This window comes from Acromyrmex echinatior, chromosome 10 (assembly GCF_024713525.1).
Source record: "Acromyrmex echinatior isolate Ae372 chromosome 10, ASM2471352v2, whole genome shotgun sequence".
NCBI lineage: Eukaryota > Metazoa > Arthropoda > Insecta > Hymenoptera > Formicidae > Acromyrmex > Acromyrmex echinatior.
This window is the reverse complement of record NC_141861.1, coordinates 14,191,745-14,211,783: the sequence shown is the minus strand read 5'-3', so window position 1 is coordinate 14,211,783 and position 20,039 is coordinate 14,191,745. Positions and strand designations below refer to the sequence as shown.

At 33.2% G+C, this 20,039-nt stretch overlaps 1 protein-coding gene and 1 pseudogene across 8 annotated transcripts; one reads left to right on the top strand and one right to left on the bottom strand.

The window, feature by feature from the left end:
* Window positions 1-1,292: 1,292 nt before the first annotated feature.
* Window positions 1,293-19,397, bottom strand: LOC105145131 (uncharacterized). Of its 8 annotated transcripts, none has more exons than XM_087410390.1 (8): window positions 19,251-19,397; window positions 19,111-19,134; window positions 18,220-18,957; window positions 3,656-3,758; window positions 3,461-3,568; window positions 2,296-2,451; window positions 2,089-2,146; window positions 1,293-1,941 (listed from the first exon to the last, which is right to left on the bottom strand). In XM_087410390.1, exons 1-7 carry the CDS (start codon window positions 19,277-19,279, stop codon window positions 2,096-2,098), a joined length of 1,209 nt encoding a protein of 402 aa, XP_087266516.1. In that variant the 5' UTR covers window positions 19,280-19,397; the 3' UTR covers window positions 1,293-1,941; window positions 2,089-2,095. The 8 variants fall into 8 exon arrangements, with proteins under 8 accessions (XP_087266516.1, XP_087266520.1, XP_087266523.1 ...); XM_087410394.1 differs by having other exon boundaries at window positions 19,111-19,129; XM_087410397.1 differs by having other exon boundaries at window positions 19,111-19,178; window positions 19,251-19,343.
* LOC147908426 (TWiK family of potassium channels protein 18-like) lies at window positions 5,120-16,094 on the top strand (annotated as a pseudogene).
* Window positions 19,398-20,039: the final 642 nt, after the last annotated feature.

Here is a 20,039-nt window from a genome sequence, read left to right as displayed (position 1 = left end):
TCAATACTAAAAATCTATAGGTACATATATTACATATTTTCATTCGCAATCTATATCGGTACAGTCGTAGTATCACCTTTCCTATAACCAATATCATTTTAGGTTAAGATGTAATATGTATTATGTCAATATATGGATACGTGTTACATATACATGTATATATATGTATGTATATATGTAGCTACTTCATTTTTTGCTATCAAAAAGAGAGATAGAAGTTATCTATGCTCAAATATAGAGATAATGATCTGGAGACACGGTAGTGTCTTGGCGCTAAGACAAGCCCAATGTCATATTATATTACGTGTAATATGTTAAATTGTATGTGTATTATAATATGTCAGTAATCACACATTATTAAAAATTACTCATGCTGGGATATTCATGCAGATATTCTCTATGTCCATTTTTATGCAATATTAGAATTTTATATTATACTATAATAATAAATTTTATTATTATTATATATTTCATATTATATTATTGGGTGGATCCATATATTCGTTCGGTTTTTGTTAGTAGTGCAAAAATGAGAATCATATCATTGATTAAAATTCATTCTTTGTATGAAAAAAACTTGTTTCATTTTACCTTCAAAAACCGAACGAATATATGGATCCACCAATAATATATAATGTGTATAATGATACATATAAAATTTAATTCTAACGTTGTATTTAAAAAGACATTCATGAATACGAATTACAATTACATTTTATGTGTATTATAATATATGTGTACACACACAATGACACAAAATATTATCCTATTATTGCATATAGACATATTAGTGAATTAATGCAATATTAAAATTATATTTTGAGTACATTATTGTGTATATGTACGTTATAATACATATAAAATATAATTATAATTTATATTCTCTAATAATGTGTATTCTCTAATAATTTATAATTTCTAATAATGTGTTTTTTTATACACGTGTTTTTGTTACAACAATGTTAGAATTATAAATGTTATGTTTGTGCGATGTGAATATACATACATTATATGTACAATGTATGTACATAAAATTCTAATATTGCGTATAAATAAATAATATTTGCATGATTGTTTCAATATGAGAAATCTGTTTATATAATGTGTGCGTGCGTGTGTGTGTGTGTGTGTGTGTGTGTGTGTGTGTGTGTGTGTGTGTTCACATAGTATATACATACAATTTTTTATATTGGATATATGAGTCGATATGTTAATAATGTATGTACTATAAGTATTTTATTGTACTATAACTATTTCTTTTTATTAGACAGAACAAAGAGAGTTACATCATGTATGTGCAATATTGTATTCATTTATTGATAATATATTATCCTAATCTAAAATAGCATTGGACATAAAATATAGTGCTACTACAGCTTCGTACTGTTATAACTATTAAAAATCTGTACTTTATGTATAGATATTTAGTACTGGTGGAATATATTGGAACGCTGTCTACATTGCCTGTGTACATAATACAACTGTATTTCTAAGGTCCGATTTCACAAATATAAGATTAATTTCAATCCCGGTTTATTTTTTTCTCAATTCTAAAATTAGAAAATTTTCCAAAATAAAATAAATCTTACATTTGTGGGATCGAGTCTAATACATGTTTTTCCTGAGCTCAGATGGTTATGTACGAATAAAAATATAATTAATATAGTCGATAATTAATTGATCGAATTTCCTGCATGATCATTAATTCAGAGGGCATAAGCATCTTATACGTTGGAAATGAAAACCTGTAATATCGACTTTGATTAAATTTTGCTGTCGCTCCAGCATCTCCTTAAATAAAGCTCTTTAAATAAGAAGCTAATTTAAATTCTTATTTTTTTCTATAATACTGTATTTGAGTATGACATATATACATCATATATGGATAATTAAATTTTTCCTTAATTATTTATCTTAATTAAATTCTGCTGTTCTTTAGAACTGAAACAAAAAATATGAATATATTATACGTAGATAGCAAAATGAATAAATAATTTATAATATAAATAAGTACATAGTATCATTATGATTAAGAAAGAAAAAATATTTGTGCTAAAATATTTATTGTACAAGAAACAGAAAACGTACTTTGTTTTTATTTCATTTTTAGAAACAGAAGTGCGAACGAGTATGACTGATTCAAGATCTATAAGAAACAAAATGTTTAGGAAAAAATAAGTGTCAATAACATATTGAAATTATATGGTTCAATGTAAATAATTTCTACAAGAAAATTATTTACGAAAATGGCATAATCATATGTGCTGAATACAATACTAGTACATTAAGTCTTACCGTCATAAATGAAGGCAAAGATAGATTAAATCTTTCAGAGACTGACAGTTTGCACTCTAAATTATTAGTTATTATCATCATCCTAAGTATGTGTTTTAATGATGGCCCAAACTGATACCATTTCTCATGAAATGCTTTATCTGTTATTTCTACACTCTAAATTTTAGAGAAAATGGCAACATAGAATCGACTTTATGCAATATATAATTAACATTTTAATAAATTATGTAATTTATATACATGCTATGTTCAAAATTTTTACTTTTATATAGCATACAAAATTATAAATAAAGTTATATTCTAAATTCTAACCTAGATTATAGATTGTCTAATAAGCTTAAGAGATATAGTTATTAATTATACACAGATAACTTTCAACATTGTTCTATTATTTACTTCGTAAATATTATATATTATTTATACAGGATAGCATTAAATTTCGATCTCACCTGTCCTGAGCAGGTAGAGTTAACGAGAAAAATAATTATTGCCGAAGATATGGTCCATCACGCCGTTTAGAGTCTAAAGGGGTTCGCACAAAAGGAGCAGTAAACAGAGAACAGAGAATATAAGAATTTCAACCTATCAGAAATCATGTATTGTGAAATACACAGTTTTTGATAGATTGAAATTTTTATTCATTGTTCTCTGTTCCCTGTTCCTTTTATTGTCCGGAGCCCCTAATTTTAAACGGCGCGGCGTGCCTGCTAGGCCATCCCCATGGCCTGCGATTAGTGAGCTATATCTTTAGCAATAGTAGATTGGGCGGATGCGTGTATTCGATTATCTTTAAACGTTTATATCTCATTAACTATTGTTAACTATTATGCAAACTGTAAAATGATAGAAAATTTTTTTATTTAGTTTAGTCTGCTCTACCTGCTCAGGATAGGTTGGGCCGAAATTTGATGCCCTCTATATTTGTATGTAATATATCTATTAATGTTAATCCGTTTTCAGAATCCTTTTAAATAAAAAATAAAAAATTAAATTTGATAAATATGTAACTACTCTTCTTAAGTATTAATAAATTTAACATTAGATTACAATCAAAAATTGTACCACAATTTAAAACTTTTTTAAAATTATTACGAAATAAAATATACTGCAAGATAGAAAGAATGAAGGTAATAAATGTATTGATAAATATTAAAATAAAGCTTACCGCATCTAGTAATTGATTAACGCATGAGCATAAAATATAAAGCTGTACTAAGCCACCGGATATATACATAATAATCATAATTCCTTCAACAGGAGCCTTCGATAATACCTAGGTTTGACATCATTATCATTAACATCACCTTCAATTATCTAAAAAACATTTTTGATATTATTATTATTATTAAATGTTACTCACTGCACTTATCAGCATAACATCAAGAAAACAAAAAAGAAAAACATTTGTCAAATACATTAGACTCATATTCAAAGAAAGTAATTCCTTTAGCATTAGCGTTATCCTGAAAAAAGAACACACATAAAGAAATAAGCACAGTTGGGATCGAATAATATAAATTAAAAAATATTTTTAAGATACGAAAGTAGTAATGTTGTGGGAATTCTAACTCGGGAACTCGGAGAATGCGGGGCGCGGAGGATTTTTCAGAGATGGGGGTATGATATCATCGGGACAGTAAGACATTACAGATTTTGAGGACTGCAGTCACGTACAAGACAACAAAAAACATCACAAAAAAGAAAATATTGCCATGAACAAAAAACAATACAAAAAACAAATGATTGTAAATCAAAAAGTGTTACAAAGGCTATTCGCTGATATATGCTCCAACCGTTTTTTGGCCAAGATATGGCGTAATTATTCTAGAAACAATATTTATTAATTATTTTAAATAAATACGACTAAGTTTCATAATTAATCGATTGAGTGCTAACATCTGGTTGCTATCGAAATCGATGATATTGAAACGCAATGTCTCCCTCCCTTGAAAAGAACCTCGATTGTTTATCCTTTTTTTGGAAGGGAACATGACAATCGAACATGTTTTTGCAATATGTTTCAAAGTTAGTAGAAGTGTAAATGTAAATGAAACTCGATAGAATTGTATTTTCATAAATTTTTATGAGGGTAGAGCGTTTTTTTGAAGCATACTTTGAAAATGAGCGCATAATGCTCTACTCTGAAAAGAGGGAGTTACAGATGAATATAAATTCAGTCTAGAAATGTACCAGATTATAGTACGTTGAAATCTATGAGAGCGGACTCATCTTGTCAATAAATTGTTGTAAACAATTCGGATCGAGATTTCAGTCAAGTAGAGCGCGATCTGTTGAAGCGATTCCACCAAGTTGCTACCTTGAAGGAGTGTTTCGCGTGGACAGAAGAATAATGAATTTATTAAACAGCTTGAAGAACGCAATCATGTCAAGCGTCCACGGCTTTCCATTGGATACAGACACAATCTCTAATCACTACAATTGCACGACTCGAGGGTACAAAGACTCAATTAGAAAGCCGATTTCTGCATTTTGGTGGTGATTACGTAAGCAGTGACAATAATGTGGAAAGATCTTTTGGCGAGAGATCAATGCAGCGTTTGAAAATCGAATTTTAACTGGTGCAATAATTAACATGGACTATCAAGCCGCGTCGATTTTTAGAAGATATTAGCAGTGTAGTGCTCGAGCGAGTACAAGACACAATAGAAAAACACAACTGTATAAAAGTGAACACGATATTTAACGGTGAATTTGCGACGGGTGATAAACGTGCCAATAAAAATATTAATACTAAAAACTATAAACTCTTTCAAACATCGAACTTATGTGAGTGTTACGAAATCAGCATGTCATCGAACTCACGTTGCATCTCTTGAGAAGTTTCAAGAACGTGACAGTGGATGGGCGTTGTCGCGAATCATGAATCTTACAATAAACATCAGTGTAATCCAATATCATCAAGTGTAATCCAAACACGTGGGATATCACTTCGAAGTGCCGCGAGAGATAATGACAAAGAGAATGGTGATTAACACGTGCGATCGACCATGCTTCACGTGGTCGCCGCTCTGTACTCAGCCGAAAAAAACGCGGATCGTGAATCTTTCTACCCACACTATACGATGATGCTGAATTTGCATATAGAATTTCCTATAATGTTAAAAAACGTAACGAAATTTAAACGTCTCAACGACGTGTCTATTATATGTATACAGTATCGAGGGACAGAAAACACTAAATGTTTTCCCGACTTGCTGACGACAAAAAGAAATATGTTAATTTATTATATTTACAAGATCCGCGAGACGACAATGTGAGTCATTTCCTATGGATCAAGAATCTGTCCCGGCTCATGAATTCGCAATTGAGTAAACATCATAATCAAAAGTACATTTGCGATCGGTAAGTATATGATTAATAAAATTGAATTCTTCTTTAAAAAAAAATTAACATTATTTATTTTTATTTGCAGCTGTTTACATTTCCATTCCAATGAGAGATTGTAATCACGCATGGTAGATTGCTGACAGATAAACGACTACCGAACGACGACGACAAGTGGTTGAGTTTTAACCACTGTAATAGAAAGGAACGAGTTTCATTTGTCATTTACGCTGATTTAGAATGCATCCTTGAGAAAACTGACAGCGATCAGGAAGCATCTACGCGCACGTATCAACATCATCATCAAGTATTTAGTATAGGATACGCGCTGTTCGTACGACGATTCGCTATCAAAATATCGAATTTCATAGCGATCCGGATTGCGTTTCATGGTTCGCCGAAAAACTGAGAAGTTTAACACATCGCATAAAAAAAATTTTAGCAGCTAATGTTCCCATGGAAACTTTGTCGAGTGAACAGTGGGAGACATTGCGCAGCGCGACGCATTGTCACGTGTGCGAGAAGCCTTTCGCGCTAGACGATAATCGAGTAAGCAATCATTGCCATTTAACTGATGGTTGGGGTAATGATCCTGCGCATTCAAATTGCAATTAAATTATAGAAATTCACATTTTATTATCAAAGAAATAGCTACAACATATGAAGGCAGTATAGAATTATGACCAATAACAAAGGAAAAATATACATAAAATTGAAATAACATAAAATTACGATTCATCGATTCTTATAAATTTTTAAGTACCAGTCTCGACAAATTAGCATCCTTTCTCAATAAAAATGAACTTCAAATTTTACAATGCGAATTTCAAAATTTGTTTGAAGAAGACTTTAAGTTACTGACACGAAAAGGAATTTTTCCATATGAATGCATTGATTGTGCTAACAAGCTGCAAGATACCATCGCGCGAATCTATAATTCCTTGACCCGTGATGACACTGATCATATAAAGCGATTACGCGCATGCCGTGAACATGTATGGCAATTGAACAGTTCTCTGTTCAAACCTTGAGTGAATATAACGTTCTATATTTAAAAACGGATGTGTTGCTGTTAGCCGACATATTTGAAAATTTTCGCGATAAATGTATTGAATCGAATTACGATCTCGACCCTGCGTATTATTATATTTATCAGGTATAATTTTGCAAAGAAAAAATAATTTAACAAAGGGGACTCCCTAACTCTCCTCCTTTCACGATGATGCGGTTTATTATGTCACACGATTCTCTCTATCTCTCCCTTCTAATATATCATACTCGTGATGTTATTTGGAATGCTGATGACTGTGACACACTGCGTTGCTAAAGCTGCTGTCATCTATCAGCGTGATCTCTTTAGTGAGTTTCAAAATTGATCAATAAAAACAAGTTATGATAAGAATTTTCTTAATAATCCTTTTATCAAACATTTCAATAACACATGTATGAAATAATAATGCGTGTAATTATAATTCTTTGTGAAATGTCTTTTGTATGATTAAAAATTAAATTTATTTATTAGATTAATGCTGCGACATATTATTTGGCAGTAGCCACTACCATGTGTAACTATTTCAAGTTCTATGTACACATATTTCTTCGAATTTAGTGGACATCCATTTGTGTAGGTACTCTGGTAAAAATAGTAAACTTGATGGAATTAGTTGCGTATCCTTCATAACGGAACAGCTTTTTACAAAATATTGCTACATAATTGATGCAACTTAAAAATATCTCTCTGCGACATATATATTTTTCTCAATGGAGAAAATTTCTATAATATTAACTCGCAAGTAAAATAGTAGATTGGCAGCTTTTAAGGTTTTTAAAACTTTTATAGTGTTAAATTATATTTATCCAACAATAATAACATGGAACTTAAAGAATCTTGACTACTTAATCATCAGACAGCTTCTCGTAACACGTGAATGATAAGCCAGCTTTAATATCAAAAGTTTGAAACTAACAATGCAAACTGACTTTGCGGATTATCTTCGCAAAGTCGTATTAAAACAACGATAGATCTAAAGCCACTGTAGCAATTCTAATCCCGTGAAAGTAATCCACTAGAATGAAACAGCATGATAGAAGGCTATATGGTTCAACAAAAGGAGAGGAACGGAGATGGATAGACAGCAGAATCTTGAAGAAAGAAACAAGAAACAAGCGACGAGGCATTCCGACCAGAAATAGAAAAGCGGTACAAGAGGAGAGTCGCTAAGCATCAGCTAAGGTGATGTTCCCATGTGAGTCTTTTCGTCGGATCGAACTTGGTAGTTCGAAGCATGCCACGCGGCATCTCAATGAAATCCTCTCTGAGGAATCATGATTCATCCTCGTTATCGATCGACGGGGTCAATCCTCAGGAACGTATCAAGGATTGCTGCCGACTGGTAGCTTTTATGTGCACTCAAATCGGAGTGGACGATCTGATAGTAGGCTATGCCATTGTGGATGCTTTGGCATCTATATCAATCGAATCAATCGAATTTCAGGTCGATCCAACAGTGACAGTGTGTGCAGAATGATATATGTCGGGAGTACGCCAACGAACTGTGGCTACGCTAGCAATCAGTCGATGAACGTATTCAAATGTCTTTTATGTGATGTCCAATAGTATTCTACAACGTTATCAAGAAAATATTACTGACAGAAGCTAAACTGCAATGGTCTAACATCTCAAGATGTCTGGACATTCCCAGCGGCGTTGATGTTCTGCCTCTCGGTGTTCACTATGATCGGCTATGGCAGCCTAGTGCCGAACACTCAGAAGGATAAAGGCGCCACTGTAATTTACGCTATATTAGGCATTCCATTATACGTGATCTATTTCTTGAACATGGGCAAGGTACTTGCATAGACTATTAGATGACCGTATACGCAATTGCACGAGTGCACCGGCCAGCGGAAGCCTGGACAGAGAATTATCGTGCCCTCGACTGCTTATCTCTGGGTGATATTCGGCTACATAATCATTGGTTTCATCATATTTGCTGAGTGGGAAAGATGGGACTATCTGGACAATACTTATTTCTGCGTCACCTCATCTGTAACATCGGTATGGGTGACTTAGTTCCAGGCTGGAGCCACTCTACGGAGGACAGTCAGGCAAGACTTATCATTAACTTTGTGTACATGTTGTTGGGCATAGGCCTAATAGCCATGTGCTATAATCTGATGAAAGAGGAGGTATACGTGAAGGCTCGAGAACTCAAGGAACAGCTAAATCAAATGATGGATACAATTCATTATAAATTAATAACATGTTGTAAATCGGAACTTACGGATTAAGGGGTCAAAAATGATTCACAGGATGAATCATAAAAGTTATAAATAATGCTAAAATATATCATAAGAGAGTTCAAAAGCGATAATCGATATGAATTTGAACTATTTAAAGCCTTATCGATAAAAATTCTCTACAAATAAGAAGTTCCACAAATATAAAGAAAATACAAGATATTATAAAACAATATCCATATTTTAATTTTAATATCTTGAAGAGAGATATTAAGAGACTCTAAAAAATAAATTGAAAATTCCATTTTCGATACATTATTAAATAATTACTGAAAATTATAGAGATAAATAAAAATTATGAAATAAATGTAATTTTCGAATACATTGTTCAACTAATTATAAAATTTATAATTTTTGTTATGTTATTGTATTAATTATTAATATTATTGCAAAAATAATAAGATCGTTAGTTTTCATGTTTAGTAGACTTAAATACAAATAGATTATAAACGTATAATCGCCACTTAGAATAGTTTGCTCACAAAACATGAATTATGATTTACTGTGATAGCTGTCAATAATATTTTTAATATTATCATGAAATCGACATGTCATCTATATTATAAATAGTATATGACGCGAATGACGATACAAGTTTACATATTGATCACTAGAGATATCAGTCATTCTGTGAGTAGTGTGAGAACATTCTTGCAACAGATTATTTGCGTTCCCTGATATTGAAAACGTTAAAATATATATTAGCATTAATCTTATATTTAGCATCACAGAATTATCAACATTTTTCTGCAAATAAAAATTGTGAAACATTAAATATCTTAGTTATATTGAAACAAAATAAAGAGAATTTTTAATAAATCTTAAAATTGCATTTAATTCGTAACATAGTATTTTCATTTAAATATTAATAAAAAATAATTTTATCTTTTTTAAAATAACATTATTAATTTTATTTTTTATTAATTGCATAAATGTATATGTTTGATGCGAGAATGAGCTTTACTCAATAATTTAATTATAAGAGTTAATTATTAAGTGTACAACTTTGCTTCCGCCGTTTTTTTTCCGAAATTCGAGGCTTCATTGTAAAAAACTGGTATACATTTATGATTCAAAGTATTGTCCATCGCTGGCCACTACTTTCTCCCATCTTTCGGGCGTACGAATCCCGCGACGAAAAAACTGGTCATCTTTTGAGGCGATCCACGAATCGATCCAATTTTTTACTTCTTCATAAGACCGGAAGTGCTGGTTAGCCAAGCCGTGTGCCTTTGATAGAAACAAGTGATAGTCAGAGGAAGCAACATCTGGAGAATACGGCGGATGGGGTAGGACTTCCCATTTCAATGTTTCCAAGTATGTCTTGACTACTTTCGCAACATGAGATCGAGCATTGTCATGCTGCAACTTTATCATGTTTCTCGTTGTATTGCGTCCGTTTATCTTTTAATGCTCGGCTTAAACGCATCAATTGGATGCTAATCGCCTGTGATTGTTTCAGTCGGTTTTAACAGCTCATAATACACTACGCCGAGCTGTTTCCACCAAATACAGAGCATGACCTTGAAGCCGTGAATATTCGATTTGGCCGACGTGGAAGCATGGCCGGAAACTCCCCATGATTTTCTGCGCTTGGGGTTATCGTAATGAACCCATTTTTCGTCCTCAGGCATAATGCGATGCAGAAATCCCTTTCGTCTTTGCCTTTCAAGCAGCTGTTCACAAGCAAACAAACGCCGTTCAACATCTCTCGGCTTCAACTCGTACGGCACCCAATTTCCTTGCTTCTGAATCATTCCCATGACTTTGAGGCGTTTTGAAATGGCTTGTTGAGTCACTCCCATCGTGTCAATTCTTCTTGATTTTAACACGAGTCTTGATCAAGTAATGCCTCCAATTCTGCATCTTCAAAAACCTTCTCTCTTCTACCGCCGGTCTTCGACGTCAAAATCACCGTTCTTGAAGCATTGAAACCACTCATGACACGTTCTTTCACTAATAGCGGCCTCACCGCAGATTTCTTCATATTGAAGCAGAAAATTAAAACCTCCTGCAAATGACGAGAATTTGGCTCTGACATTTTCAATCGAGAATAACTTTATGATGCAGACACAAATCGAATAATGTTTCTATAGGGTTATGTTGACAGATGCCCAAGTTTATTGTATGACGTCTATGATCTATTTATTTCGACCACCACTTACCGCTAAAGGAAAACGGCGAAAGCAAAGTTGTATACCTAATAAAAAGCGCGAAAAGTTATAATTCTCTCATTCGTAAAACTTTATTATATTCTAACGATAAATATGCCGTGGATTAATGCGACTATATATGGTTTTTACTTACAGTTAATTTACTACAAATTTGAAGAGACAGAGATTTATTAAGTTACCGAAATGTCTATTATAATGGCTATATGAGAATATATTGATCTGACACAGAACATGTCAACCACAAAATACTATGCTACCGATCGTATAATGTATTGTATGAATAATGTATTGTATTATTGAAATATATTATATTATCGAAATATATAACTCTAAATAATTATTATACAATAGTATTACATTTATATAGTATTTATATACAATAATAAATCATAGTAAAAAATAAAGATTTTTTTGAAAAATAAAGATTAAATTGAAAAGATAGATAAATAATAAACATTTTATACTTATGTATTTCATGTACTTTTTATATATATTTTTATATTTAAAATAAATACATTTTTATTGAAAATACAGTTTATATGAATTAAACTATATTATCTTGTATCCAAGAATTGTGCGATGCATCGAATCCCAACCATTTTACGTAAACCTCGTTTCCTCTCCTGCGCAATACTTTCTTTAGATACACGTCCAGATAAGCCGCGCGATTTAACTCATGTTCATAGAACGCTCCAGAGATAGATTTTCCGCGATAGTCATCCAGTAGATAGGTTACGGGATCAGTATGCTGCACTTTAGTGATTTTAAACACTTCGATAGTCTAATTTGATGTATAACCTTTCTCGAAGACGATTTTATATTTGTTCACACGTACCTATTTTGAATTTCGCCGGACCCACGATCTTTACGTTACTGTATACCGTGGTCAAGAGTTTTTTAGCGATCGCGGGGATAATGTCGCGGGTCGCATATCGATCGTTCGATGCTTGCGCGTGTTATAATCTGATACAAATTGCGACAGCGCATTGATCAACTTATAATTTCCGTTAAGTGTAAACATCTTCCACATATCGATTTTTAATGTGCGATTGAATCGCTCGACGACCGATGCCTTCATTACGGAGTACGTTGAATAATGATTGATGTTATTTTTTCAAGAGCCGTTGCATATCAACATTGTAAAATTCTTTTCCCATATCGGTCTGTAGATTTTTTAGACATCTCTTGCTCTTTCGAATTAGTTCAACTAGCTTCAGCTGTCTCTCTTCCATCTTTACTCTTGAATGGTATGACCCATGCATACTTGCTCAATACATCTATGACGGTGAGTATGTAGTAATGGCCTCTGAAACACGAGTATGGATGTATCTCGACTATGTCTGTCACAGATCATCATATCCCCGGACTATGACACGCCTTTGCGGAAAATTTCTTATCGCCGGAGCGTGCAATTCTTCGATGAGTTAAATTTTTTAAAACAATGTGATTAAAAAGGCATACACCACGAGCGCAAGATGTTAGTAACGATATATTTATATTCTAATAGATTACCATAGAATAAAAACAATACAATAAAATAGACGTTTCAGCATTATATCAGGCCATCTTCAATATTACAAAATTAATATGTGTTATAATTTTCATATATGTTGAACACCTAATTTCGAATAAATTTTATTCACGTTAAATTTACGTTAAATTTTTTAAATCTTTGGGATTCACGCAACTTTCGAAATGACTGATATCCTAAACATTAAGAACGATCTGATCTTCGACGATCGCATCGTAAAGTTTGAGACTCACACGTACAATCCATTTGCCAATATAATGTTTGGGTACAGCGACGAGATAGAATACCCATATAGCAACAAGATTTATACACATTGCTGTGCGAAAACTTTGTATATATTAAGGGAAATCTAATGAGGAACAGAGAGATCCAAAGTGCTGTCGCGGTATTGATAAATAATTGCGTCGCGTTCATGTTTGATGAAATTCGATACGAACTTAACGGTGTGAAATTGATCGTAACAGAAACGTCGGAATTATTAGTATCATCAAGAACTACGTGTCGCTGACATATGATAAATCTTTGATTGCGCTGAATGCTGGATGGAACACTAGATCCGATACAGAGGATGGACACTTTAATTTTTGCGTACCACTCAACATGCTATTGGATTTTTGTGAGGATTACAAACGCGTGGTTATCAATGCTTATTACGAGTTGATATTGATCGCGCAATAACAATTGTCTGATTGGAGATCCGGCGACAGACCCGCCGCTTGAATTATTCAAAGTGCAGTGGCGAATGCTACACGTGTTATTGAGCGAGATAAATAAGTTGTCGATGTTACGAGCATTGGAAAGCGGTCGTTATCTGAGCATGAGTTTTCGCTCGTGGGATTTGTACGAATATCCTTTGCTACAAAATACGACCAAACATACATAGGCCGTCAAAACGGCTGCTCAGTTTGAGAAGCCGATACGTTATCTTTGCTCTACAGATCGGTCGAAAGAACAACTACTTCAAAATGCAAGCGTGTTCGACGCTTGTAGTTGGAGTAACGTGAAACTCTATCTAAATTCAAACTTTTATCCTTACGATGATTTAAATTTGGATTTTGATAAAAAGAAATACGCCATCCTGCTTGATATGTAGGCGCATTTTCGTAAAGCATATTACGGAATCGACTGTTTCGAAACGCTACTCAATGTGCTCTCGTTTGTCGAAAAAGAATCTTTTGCGGTCATTGAGTGCTCACGACAAAACGAATCCGATCGCCATGAACGCATAGAATTTGACTGTAAGGAGAATTTGTAAATACTATAGCCTATTGTCTCATCATACTCGATCGCGTGATTCAGTATAATCCGTTAACCAACGTTGTGCGCAAAATCATCTGCATTAAGTGCATTCTCCGACACGATATAAAATATACGATTCATCAAAATCGCCATGACCGTACCAACGTTTGTGAATCTGCAAGGATTTATTATTGGAAAGAAATTTATCGTGAAGGAAGTGGCGGTGTTAAGAAAAGGAGCCATTTTTTCTCATTACATTTTTACGTGTCCCATGCCAAGGAATTTCTTGACAAAGCAGAAAAGTACTACGCTTCTTGGCTGAGTGCTTATCACCATAGGAAGACGGGATGATCCCGTACAGCATGGCGAAACACCTAATTACAATGGCTGTAATTGATGCGAAAGAGAGTGACGACAATAAGGTTCTCATATACGTTAAAAGACATGAAAAACACGAATGACTGGCTAATACTACTCGATAGCGACAACTTGATCATTGAGACCTTGGATGCTGATTACGAAGATATAGATTCTTTAAATAAATAAATAAATAGATATAAATTCTAAAAATCTAGATGTTACTAATACTATGCGATGTGTAAAACATATTAAGAATGATGCATTACACTATTTAAGATATATAATTTAATATTTAAGATATACGGTGGTCGTAACGCCAAAAAGGAATATATCAAGTTTAAAATAAAATATGAAACTTTTTAAAAATACGTTTTAAATTTCTTTACCCTTTCCTCTCCTTGTAGTTAAGAATTAGTTAATAATAGCTATTGAGTGGCGGCGGCGGTGGCGGCGGTGGCGGCGGCGGCGGCGGTGGCAGCGCCGGTAGTGGTGGTGGTGGTGATGGCGATGGTGGTAATGGTGATGGTGATACGATTTAATATGTGCTTGTGTGTTATTTGTATTACATTAATAAAAATATCATAATTATTATAGCTACTATGTTATGTATTACATTCGTAAAAAATATTATCATAATTAATTACTAAATCATATGATTAAATATCACATCTATTTAATTAAGTCGCATGCGAGAAGAAAACGTGGGAAAGAGCACAACGGGAAGAAGAGAGAGAGAGAATAATATAAATATAGGACCGCAACGGGAGAGAAAGAACAAAACATCCTTCTACTTCAGATCCCGGTACTTCAGACGCACTCCTCTCCCTCGGACCCTGTGTGACATCCCTCGCACACACGCGCACACATGCGCACACACGCGCCCACACACACACCTTATATGTATATGCACTAACACATAGTTTTTTAGAATCCGCCTATCTATTCTACTTTCTTGCAAAAACTATTCCCTCCCTTGCAATTTGTTTATAGTTAGAACTGTACATATATAATCTTTACACGTTCAGTATTGCTGTAGTCGTTTGTACGAAAAGTTCAACAACAGCAGCAATGTACTCCGCTGTAGGAAGCAACAAAAAAAAAATTATTATGTTCCACTTCAGAATAGTGATGAAACTCTATTATTTATGAAAAGATGTGTCATGTAAATTTAAAAATTCCCCACTTTATACTTTTTCAAATTAACTATTTAATTAATTATTTAATGTTTCTTTTATATTTTTTTATAGCGCGCCCATGCATCGTGCGGTTCATATACTAGGCATTACATAGACATGTACGGGATACAAATTTCTAGAAGTTGGTATCAACATCGGCCCACCGAGTTACGTGGAGATTGCGAGGAAATAATCGTGGAAACGAATTAATACTATCTATCGAAACATGGAAAGGACTCTATGAACAACGTTAGAACATTCAAAACTGTCTTCGAAATTATCATAAGGATAATTCTATTAGCGTCGGACTGCTGACTGTGTGATTCAGTACGACTGAAAATGCTAAAATTATATTCTTGGAATCATCCGATGTACGTTTAATGTCTGAATCAACAATATTGTTTATGTTCAATTTAGATCAATGCATTGAATTAGCATTCGATCAATTGGTTGATATCGTCGAGAAAGTCGATATAAAGTTTACATGATTCTCGAATATCGCATCCACTGTATTAGATGCTAATGATGTATCAAATGTAATATGCGCTACCGATTACTTTGATAAAAATCAACTCCTGCGAATTGTTAGCTGTAGTTTTTTGTGCGAAAAAAAAATTATGTAAAAGAAAAAAATTATGTAAAAGAAATATAAATAAAAAAATTTTTAATCTAAAATTATGATGTATTGCGAGTACAAATTAGTTCGGTCCGTTTTTTTGTGTTCAAAAGTGCATTTATTTCAAAACAAAATGAATGAACAGATTAATTAAAGTATTGCCATCGCTGGCTACTACTTTTTCCCATCTCTCAGGCAATTTTCGAATTCCATCTCGAAAAAATGACTCGTCTTTGGAGGCGATCCAATTTTCGATTTCTGCAAAAGAAGTGAACCGGTGACTTGCCAAATCGTGCTGCATCCTTCGGAACAATTAGTAATCAGAAGGAGTAATGTCCGGAGAATACGGCGGGTGCGATAAAATCCCATTTGAGCGTCTCCAAATATTTTTTTACGACTTTTGCGACATGAAGCCTAGCGTTGTCATGAAGAAAAATAACTTTATCATGTCTTTGCTCGTATTTCGACCGTTTTTCTCGCAATGCACGGCTCAAACGAATCAATTGTAGCCGATGGAATTGTCAGGTTTCAGTAGTTCATAGTAAATAACACCCTTTTGGTCCCACCAGATACAGAGCATGATCTTCGAACCATGAATGTTCGGCTTTGGTGTTGATGTTGAGGTCGATGGCAACGATTGATCGAGCTTAGCGTAATATTTTTTCTTCTTGGAGTTGTCGTAGAATATCCACTTCCCATCTCCAGTCACAATCCGATGCAAAAAACCTTTTCTTTGTTGTCTTTGAATCAGCTGTTCGTAAGTGAAAAATCGCTTTTCAACGTCTCTCGGTTTCAGTTCATAAAGCACCCAATTCCTTGTTTTTGAATTATTCCCATGGCTCTCAATCGTGCAGAAACGGCTTGTTGAGTTACTCCCAATGATTCTGCAAGCTCCTCTTGCGTTTGACTCTGATCTTCTTCGATTAATGCTTCTAATTTTTTGTCTTCGAATTTTTTTGGCTGTCCAGAGCGAGGCTTGTCTTCAACGTTGAAATCTCCATCCTTGAAACGTCGAAACCATTCCCTATATGATTTATCAGTTGGAGCAGTGTCACCATAAATTTCGACAAGCATTCGATGGGCTTCAGCTGCACTTTTCTTCCAATTAAAGTAGAAAATTAGAACCTCCCGCAAATACTGCTTGGTTAACACAAAATTCGTCATTTCAAACACAGTAAAAATCAAGGTTTTTGAATGAAACTCAAAGCGATATAACTGAATATTATTAGCAGATGTCTAACCTCTCTGAAAACGTCAAAATCAGCTATCACTACGAACCATTCACAACAGCCGGAGCCATCTTTTGGAAAACGAACTAATTTGTACTCCCATTAATTTTTAATCTTCAAACATATATAAAATAAATTTTTTTTTAGGATTGCTTCAAAATGATATCCTTATAAATTTAAGAAATTTTAAAATTCTAGAGTTTCACTTAAAGTGTTCCACTTAAAATGTTTCAATTCCTTTTGTCTCATATATGTATAAAAACACAATTAGTAATTTTTAATAACAGATGTTGGCGCTCAAAATATCAATTATTTCTATCGCGACCAATCTTTATATACTTATCTTAGACAAGCTTCTACTCTCATAAAAATTTATGAAACATACAATTCTATTGAGTTTCACTTACATTTATACTTCTACTAACCTTGAAACATATTGCAAAACCATGTTCGATTGTCGTGTCCCCTTCTAGAAAAAAGATAAATAATTGAGGCTCTTTTATCAAGGGAGGGAGACATTGCGTTTCAATATCATCGATTTTGATAGCAGTCAGATGTTGGCACTCAATCGATTAATTATGAAACTTGGTCGTATTTATTTGAAATAATTAATAAATGTTGTTTCTAGAAAAATTACATTACACCATATCTTGGCCGAAAAACGGTTGAAGCATATTCGCACTGGCGAATAGTACCTTTGTAACATTTTTTAGTACAACCTTTGTAATATTTTTCATTTTACAACCATTTGTTTTTTGTATTGTTTTTTTCATGGCAATATTCTCTTTTTTGTGATGTTTTTTCTGTCTTGTACGTGACTGCAGTTCTCTTGGTGTTTCTGAGTTAGAACTCCCGCAGCATTACTACTGACGAGTAACAATAATTCGAAAAAATAGTATATGGTAAAATAATGAACTAATTGAAAAACAGGCAAATGTTCACCAATTATACTTACTGAACCACAGCGTTATGATGTCGACATAACGCTTTCATCTTCGTCAAGACTGTCAAAGAATCAACAGTAGAATATTTCTTTTCGTATTTATTACTCTGATTCTGTGGAACATTTTCTCGAAATATTGTTGTGAGCTTCACAGCAATATAACGATATTGTGCTGTTACTAGCAAGACGAGATTTATCATATAGACATCCAAAGCAACCTTCTTTATAAACATATATACACTGGCAATAGTTGCAATGCAGTTTCCCAACAGAAACATTTCCATCGAGAATGGTTGTTTTGAAAGAACTATTGGGAGTCTGTAATCTTCATAGAGAAAATAGTTTTTCTTGAAGATTATCGTGAAAGACATGCAGCACCACACGAATATGGATCCAGTACCAACAATACAGTAAAATTTCAACGGAATCTTTACTGGCTTCAAGGTTGACCTTACAATGATTTTCATCGTCTTATCCTCAGAGCATAGAATTTCATTCAATTTTTGAATCAATTGAGTTACAAGGTCTCTGTGCACATGCATTTGCCTTAATAAGAAAAATACTTCTATGGTGACAATTAAGCCAACCGTTGCATCCTGCAAAGCCTTATTTCTTGGCACAATCAAGATTCCGGTAACTACTGCGCTAGTTTGAATTATTTCGATCAACCATATAATGGCACTATATATTCTCCACGCTACAGGAAATAGAGAATCGTCGCTAGTCATTGGTAACAAGTTGCCTGAGAATCTGTTTAATTTAACATTTAATGGATTTACATTTTGAAAATCCATGTTCTAGTGAACACTTTTTCCTAATTAATGAAATTTTGTACAAGATGTAGCTTGTTTTCGAATTCCTTTTTTTCTTTCTGGTCATAAAGTATATGGAATAATGTTTTACCTTGAAGTTAATTTAACTCCTACGCTAATTAAGGGACAATTTAATTAGTTATAGCTGCATGATCCTTTCTGTTTTAGCATATACAATAATTTTTATTTTAAATATGCGTATCAGATTTACATTCATGTATTTGTACTTACCTCCATCTGATATTTTCATTATTGCACATTTCTATTTTTTTTTTAACAGTAATATGGAACAATCACTATTGAAAGTTGATAGCAACTGTTCGTCATTTTTGAATATGTTATTCCTCTTAAATATCTATTTCTTTGTAGTTTGTATTATAATATGTATTGTCATTGGTGGGACATATCATTTCTCTTTTACCACAATTATAAATATTTATTCTATGATGACAGATCAGAAACATGGTAAATTAACTATCATCAAGCTTTTGTAATGAAGGCCGTAAAGAAATAGAGAAATTTGTAATCGTCTCAAGAAATTTGTGATATATCAACGAACTGATCATTTCATTTGTACAGGTTGAACGTGACTCCAAGTTACATTATAATTATTCTAGGACTATGAAGCAACGATTATCTTATGGTATTCCAGTACTTCATTGCAGGGATACTTCATCGCAAGATGTGGAAAAACCAGTAGATAGTACTAGTCTAGTATACGCTCCTTCAGATAGCAATTGAGGATTTATGTTATAGTGAACATGTCAATACTTTTTTATAAATTATTTTAAAAAGAAACATATTCATTTTATTAGTAGTAAAACGACAATTAAAGTAAGTGTTTCCATTACAAATATATTTTAGAAAAATTAGTTAAAAAAACCTTAGTTATTTTTTTGTTTTAAATTAATTAATAAGATTGGAAACAAGACCGTTTATGTTAAATAACATTACTTTAAATACGAAGCGCCACTACGGTCTGAATGTCGAGATATTGAACTAATATATTACATATATTCA

Excerpts from the sequence above, each read along its gene's own strand:
- LOC105145131 (XM_087410390.1), bottom strand. The coding sequence starts at position 19,279 with ATGTGCAATAATGAAAATATCAGATGGAG. Across the intron at positions 3,569-3,655 it reads ATGTTATGCTGATAAGTGCA|GTATTATCGAAGGCTCCTGT; the intron begins GTGAGTAACATT and ends TGTCAAACCTAG. Across the intron at positions 2,147-2,295 it reads CTTTGCCTTCATTTATGACG|ATCTTGAATCAGTCATACTC; the intron begins GTAAGACTTAAT and ends TGTTTCTTATAG.